Raw genomic sequence first — 7,500 nt, 5'->3', positions numbered from 1 at the left:
TCAGAGATAATTAAGTTTCAATTAGGCCATACATTGCTCTGTATTTTAAAGTTTTTTACAAATATTGTTGGTTAATTAACTTCGAAAAATGCGTGGTTAACCCCAGTTTTCTTTTTGGATTTCAATAACACTTGTTAAGATCTTCTTTTCCCGCATATTCAGTAAACCGCGCAAAATACCTTTGAATTAGTAGGCACCGTCCTTAATGTTAACAATTTTATGAACAAGGGTTGTGGGACCAGTACCTCTAAGGTATATAGTCCTTATTCGCGAGAGGATTTGCAAAAGCAGTTCTTTCTCCTTTGTTTTTGCGACCCTGAAGGCTGCACTTATGTCTAGAAATGTACCTAATTAGATGCAGGCCCAATTTTGACGTCCAACACGGTGTCCCGTGACGTTTAAGCCTTTGTTTCCCATTTCCAACAATAAGCTAAGGGTAAAGGTTAGCGTTATGTTTAGCTTCGGGTAAATGCAGCTGTTTAGAGTGGTTTTCAATTAAGTCTTGAAAGTGATTGGTTCAAAGTGCTCGCGTCTCTTTTTTTCAGCCAATCAGAAGTGAAACAAAAACCAATCGTGGCTCGCGCGTGCACATTTTCGCGCGCTTTGTGTCGGCTACGTGTAATTACTGCGAGTTTTGATTGGTTTTCCTGGATTGTCTCCGTCCTTTTTGATTGGCCAAAGTAATTACTTTGGTTTTGGTTTTATGGCAGTTGATTGAAACTCGCTCCATTATATTTTTGAAGAGCAGCATTTGGGGGACATTTTGTGACGTTAATAGGTCATTTCTGAGTTCATGTCCTCCTCCTCATCGAAGTGAGTCTAAGTGCGAAGTGTTTCTTATGCAAATTAATTTTCATTCACATGCAAAGTAGAACTAATTACCATTGCAAAAACTTCCGCACTCAGACTCGCTTTGAAGAGGAGGTAGACATGAACTCGGAAATGCCGGGCCTATTGTTTGTATTCCGAGACACGAGTGATGTTGAAGTTAGGGACGTGACGCTTAAATGAAATCCGCGTGCGTCTAATTAGGTCATTTCTGGACATATCTGGAAGGCTGATACGGCTTGAGTTCTCCGCACAGTAATCAGAGCTCTACCAATTGATCAATTGGTCTCCATCTTGATTATACGGCACCATTGTCAAATCCAAAACCACTGGGTTGTGCAATCATCTTTGCCGGCCCCGAACGGTGAGAAACAAGGTATTTTATATAACAATTAACTAATGGTTGAATGTTTCCTGATAGGAAAAATATATTCCGTCAGCTTTGTGCGCTGAATTGGATTTTAGAGGGAATGTCACAGGACCAGCGGCCTCCTGTGATGCCACCAATTACAAGTTGCTGGAAACTCAAGTAAGTGTGCTTGCAAATTAGAAAGACTAGTCATTCAACCATTCACTAACTAACTCGCTCGATCATTCATTCACCCAGTCCCAGTTTGTCGTCAGTCACTCACTCACCACTCACTCACTCACTCACTCACTCACTCACTCACTCACTATCTCACTCACTCACTCACTCAATTAAATCGACAACAGCTGAATTGCAACAGTCCAAAACTGAAACTCAACGATGTTATGAATTAATTATCAAAGAGCGCTCATTGCGTGAGTCCATCGAAACAGAACTTCAGAACCACTTCAAGAATTTCGCAGCGTACAAAGCGAAGACAACTCAAGAGATGACACAACTATTTGCCCGCGTTCGAACAGCAGAAGAGAAAGCAGAACAAGCCAATGATCATGATGAAACGATACAGCAAAGGAACACATCTGTGATGGAAGAAAACGTGTTAATTCAAAAAAGAGTGGATGATATTGAGAAAGAATTGAATTCTATCCAAGAGAGCATTTTTAATGGTGAAGCTGTCGCACACCGGAAATCATTATCTCGAGAATCCATTGTCCTTTCGCCTGAAAACGACAGACCCCCAGCCAGCTCCCAAGATCAACGGAAACAAGTTACTCAAGAACAAAAAGCCTTCAAGAAAATAAAACCCGTCGGAGACACCATTATTTTTGGTGATTCTAACACGCGCGGCCTTGAAAGCCGTAGATTGACCATGGGCATTGGATCACTTAGCGGCGCAACGTTTGATTCAGCTATCAATTATCTACAAAGTGATCCCACACCAGACGAAGCTGTCAAGCGTGTCATTTTTCACCTGGGCACCAACCATATCCACACAGAATCTACTACTGAGAGCCTGAGAGATAAATTGAATATCCTAGTCACAGAATCACGCTCCAAGTTCCCAAATGCCAAAACTGCCTTCTGCAAAATCCCACCACAATTCAACAACAATGGAGATACCAAGAACGACAGGATCGCTCAATTAAACGAGGAAATGAAACTGCTGGATGTGGAATTTATAGATGTTAAAGCGACGGAGGCAAGCCTTTTTACACGTGACGGAAAGCATTATAACAAGCGAGGTCTTGCTGTTTTGGCTGGCGCACTAATACAATGGGCAAGAAAAAATGGACACTCTTCCACTTCGCCACGATCTAAGCAACAGTCACATAATCCAAGAGGAAAACATTTCAACACTCGACCAAATGGAACTAGGAACCTATCAAGGGACCCGTCACAGCAATTGCTGAATTTACTTCTGGCTACACTTCAAAACGGTCGATGAACATAAAAGCGGAAATCAACAGTAAGCTTTACTTTAATAGTCACTTACTTTCACCAGCTTATGCAAATCAATCTAGTCGTATTTATTCGACTGATATTATTCTATTAATTTTTTACGTAGTCCAACAGTTATCGTTTATTTTTTAACGTACTTTAATTTATCTAATCATTACTATTATTTCTTCAAGATGAATAATCAAAATAACGTTTTTAATATAATTTCTTGGAATATTCAAGGCCTAAAAACTAGGCTTAAACCGACGAAACAAACCGTCTCGAATACCAAATTGAACATTAAATCAATTAAATCTAAGCTATCCAAATTTGATATTATCTGTCTCCAAGAAACATGGGCAAAAGACGAGACATTAACTTTTCAAGGGTACACAGTGTACTCAACCGTTAAAAACACCGTAAGCAGACGAGGCCAAGCAGGGGTATCGGTATTAATTCGAGACTATCATCAAAATTTTGTTTCTCGTATACACAGTGATTCCCCCAACATAATTTGGTGCCGATTACATAAGCAATTGCTTGGACTCCAGGCAGACATTTTCCTGGCTGCAGTTTATCTACCCCCACTACAATCACAACGAAAGGCAGGAGAAGACGTTATCAGTATCTTAGAAAAAGAAATTCATAAGTACTCTACCCAAGGCCAAGTTCTTTTACTTGGTGACTTCAATGCGAGAACGGGGACATTAAACGATTTCATTGAAAACGATGCGGATGACTTTTTAACAATTCATAATACCTACAATCGAGACACGGATTGCCCAAAGCGAAACAACGCGGACTACACAATCAACAAAGTAGGAAGAGAAATATTACGATTATGCATAGGAAATAGATTGCGAATTTTGAATGGCAGGTTAACAGGTGATCTCGATGGAAAATACACTTGCTATCAAACTAATGGGGCAAGCACAGTCGATTACGCACTAGCAAGTGAAGACCTTATAAAGACGATATTAGGATTTCAAGTTCAAGCCTTGACAACCTACTCAGATCATTGTCCTATCAGTCTAAAATTAACTCCCTCCCGCTCTCACATGGTAAAAGACAATGCACCTAGACAACCACTATGCAAAGCGGCACCTACTCAAAAGAACTTTAAAAAGTTTCTTTGGAAGGCAGATTCAAAAGACAAATTTCTCAGTGCATTATCCAATCCTAATGTTCAAAGATTATTTGATTCCTTCAACTCAGAACACCACGCATCAGTAGACGATGAAATCTCGCAATTTAACCAAATTATCAATTCGGTGGCCAAATCATGCCTAGCAACATCGCGGAAAACCTCTAAAACTACCAAAGAAAAGAAACCATGGTACGATCACACCTGCAGACAGTTAAAGAAACAACTGCAACAATTAGTAAAGAAAATTAACCCCAGTTCTCACCAATCACTACGACAAGATTATTTTGTTCTTAAAAAGAAATACAAAAAGCATGTCAAAATGATGCATAAAAGATACAAAAACCAAATAGTAAATGAAATTAATGCTTTACACCCAAAACACAGTCAAGATTTCTGGAGGTATATTAATCAACTTAGAAAAAGCGATGCTGTCGAAGAGGAAACCTCTGTTTCGTCAGAAGATTGGATATGTCATTATCAGAAATTATTATATGATAGCCAGGAACCGCACACCACTTTGGACTTTTCAAATGAAGATATGGACTGGGAAAACGAAAATTCACCGAATAACGACATTTTAGGGCAGCCTATTACGACCAACGAAATCCATGAACAAATATCAAAACTCAAGTTGAAGAAAGCTTCGGGTATGGATTCTATCCTTAACGAAATGATTAAACACGGACGCTATTATCTAATGCCTTCATTAGAAAAACTGTTCAATGATATACTAGACAGTGGAACATTCCCAACCCATTGGAACATAGGTGTTATAAAACCGATATATAAAAGAAAGGGTGATAAGCGGTCTCCAGCAAATTATAGAGGAATCACATTGACGAGCTGTTTAGGAAAACTATTTACATCAATCTTACAATCCAGGCTGAACAAGTTTATCGAACAACATAACATCCTCAATCCAGAACAGTTTGGATTTCGCCCAAATTCCCGAACAACAGATAGTTTATTCATCCTACAGCAACTCATTAATAAGTATACAAAACAACATAAGAAACTTTATGTTGGCTTCATCGATTATGAAAAAGCGTTTGATAGCGTGTGGCAGTCCGGGCTGATCTATAAAATCTACCAATATGGAGTTAAAGGCAAATTCTTTAAAGTCATTAAATCCATGTATTCGTCGATTAAAAGTTGCGTCAAAACTGATGAAAGCTCTATCACAGAAATGTTCTCATGCAACAAAGGAATAAGGCAAGGTGATGGCTTAAGTCCAGTTTTATTTTCATTATTTATGAATGACTTACCGCAATACTTTAGGGACAACCATTGTCCAGGAGTAATGATTGGAAGCCATTCTCTAAATTGCCTCATGTATGCTGATGATTTGTTAGTTTTAAGTCCCTCTCCAGAGGGACTACAGAAATCGATTAACGTCATTAAAAAGCACGCAGAGGAATGGAAGCTGAAGGTGAATACCAACAAATCAAATATCATCATCTTTAGTGGGAACGGTCAAACCAAAAACAAGGAAATTTTCCAATATGGTTCAGAAGCATTACCTATCGTCGACAAACAAACATATTTGGGAATAGAAATGACCTCATCTGGTCGCTATACCTACGCAAGAGACATCCTTAGCAAAAAAGCTTATAAAGTTCTTGCGACAGTGAAACGATTGTTCTCCAATTCGGATACGACCACAATTACAATTAAGAATAAGCTTTTTGATGCCCTTGTCAAACCTATACTACTATATGGATGCGAAATATGGGGACCGGAGCTATTATCATATAAGACCCATTTTGACAAAAGCACTATCGAACAAGTCCATATCAAGTTCTGTAAACAAACACTAAATACCCCATGGTACACAGAGAACATTGCCTGTAGGGCAGAACTTGGACGGTACCCTTTAAGTATAGACATAAAAGCTTCAATATTTAGTTACTCGCTTAGATTACAGCATAAAACAGTCAATCCTCTATTAAAGGAAGCCTTTCATCACGCAAAAAGTCACAGCCAATTTTTTGATGTATTAAATAATGACGAAACTATACGAATGCACTCTATAGGCAATACATCAAGCCAACTACACATTAAGAATGCTCGTTCCTCCATAAAGAATCAGCTTAAAAAGGACTACATTCGAAATTGGCTGAAGGCTCGCAACAACACTTCCGAAGGCTCTAGAGAGAAATTTACACACAAAGAAGTCAAATTCGACTACCAATTGGAAGACTATCTCAAAACTATCAGAAACCCAGCACATAGAATAAGTATGACAAAATTGCGTCTGGGGGTTCATAGCTTGCGAATACAGACTGGGAAATACGAAAATAGAGGTGCACCAATCCCAGTAGATGGAAGAACGTGTTTAGTCTGCAATAGAGGCTATATAGAAGATGAGCGGCACTTCTTGATGTATTGCCCAGGGTACGATAACATTAGAAATGAGCTCCATTCTCTCCTTTCAACACACGATGTTGTTTTCAAAAGCCTTAATGATGAGGATAAAATTAGGTATTTACTTACCCTAGAAAACGAAAGCACTTCAAAGATAATAGGTAAATACACATATTTAATGTTTCAGAAGAGAAAAGACTTCCTAAATGCAAAATAATTAAAATAATAATTTTATACCAATTGTATTACAAGTAATTGTATGATCTTTTTAGTTAATTAGTTATTCAAGTAGATATCATCACCTTTATTGTAACGAGACCGATACCTCCCTTTGGAGAGTAAGGCGCAATAAAGATTTACTGTTTACTGTTTACTCACTCACTCACTCACTCACTCACTCACTCACTCACTCACTCACTCACTCACTCACTGATGAGGATAAAATTAGGTATTTACTTACCCTAGAAAACGAAAGCACTTCAAAGATAATAGGTAAATACACATATTTAATGTTTCAGAAGAGAAAAGACTTCCTAAATGCAAAATAATTAAAATAATAATTTTATACCAATTGTATTACAAGTAATTGTATGATCTTTTTAGTTAATTAGTTATTCAAGTAGATATCATCACCTTTATTGTAACGAGACCGATACCTCCCTTTGGAGAGTAAGGCGCAATAAAGATTTACTGTTTACTGTTTACTGTTTACTCACTCACTCACTCACTCACTCACTTACACACAAAGAAGTCAAATTCGACTACCAATTGGAAGACTATCTCAAAACTATCAGAAACCCAGCACATAGAATAAGTATGACAAAATTGCGTCTGGGGGTTCATAGCTTGCGAATACAGACTGGGAAATACGAAAATAGAGGTGCACCAATCCCAGTAGATGGAAGAACGTGTTTAGTCTGCAATAGAGGCTATATAGAAGATGAGCGGCACTTCTTGATGTATTGCCCAGGGTACGATAACATTAGAAATGAGCTCCATTCTCTCCTTTCAACACACGATGTTGTTTTCAAAAGCCTTAATGATGAGGATAAAATTAGGTATTTACTTACCCTAGAAAACGAAAGCACTTCAAAGATAATAGGTAAATACACATATTTAATGTTTCAGAAGAGAAAAGACTTCCTAAATGCAAAATAATTAAAATAATAATTTTATACCAATTGTATTACAAGTAATTGTATGATCTTTTTAGTTAATTAGTTATTCAAGTAGATATCATCACCTTTATTGTAACGAGACCGATACCTCCCTTTGGAGAGTAAGGCGCAATAAAGATTTACTGTTTACTGTTTACTGTTTACTCACTCACTCACTCACTCACTCACTCACTCAC

At 37.9% G+C, this 7,500-nt stretch overlaps 1 protein-coding gene across 1 annotated transcript in view; it reads left to right on the top strand.

Moving 5' to 3' along the window:
* Positions 1–7,500, top strand: part of LOC138003427 (uncharacterized) — a 36,204-nt gene that overhangs the window by 11,064 nt on the left and 17,640 nt on the right. The window contains exon 10 of the mRNA XM_068849486.1: positions 1,250–1,357. Within this exon, the coding sequence (XP_068705587.1) occupies positions 1,250–1,357 (108 nt within the window). The remainder of the gene's footprint in view (positions 1–1,249; positions 1,358–7,500) is intronic.

Source organism: Montipora foliosa, chromosome 5 (assembly GCF_036669935.1).
Source record: "Montipora foliosa isolate CH-2021 chromosome 5, ASM3666993v2, whole genome shotgun sequence".
NCBI classification, from domain to species: domain Eukaryota; kingdom Metazoa; phylum Cnidaria; class Anthozoa; order Scleractinia; family Acroporidae; genus Montipora; species Montipora foliosa.
This window is presented reverse-complemented; position numbering and strand designations above follow the sequence as displayed.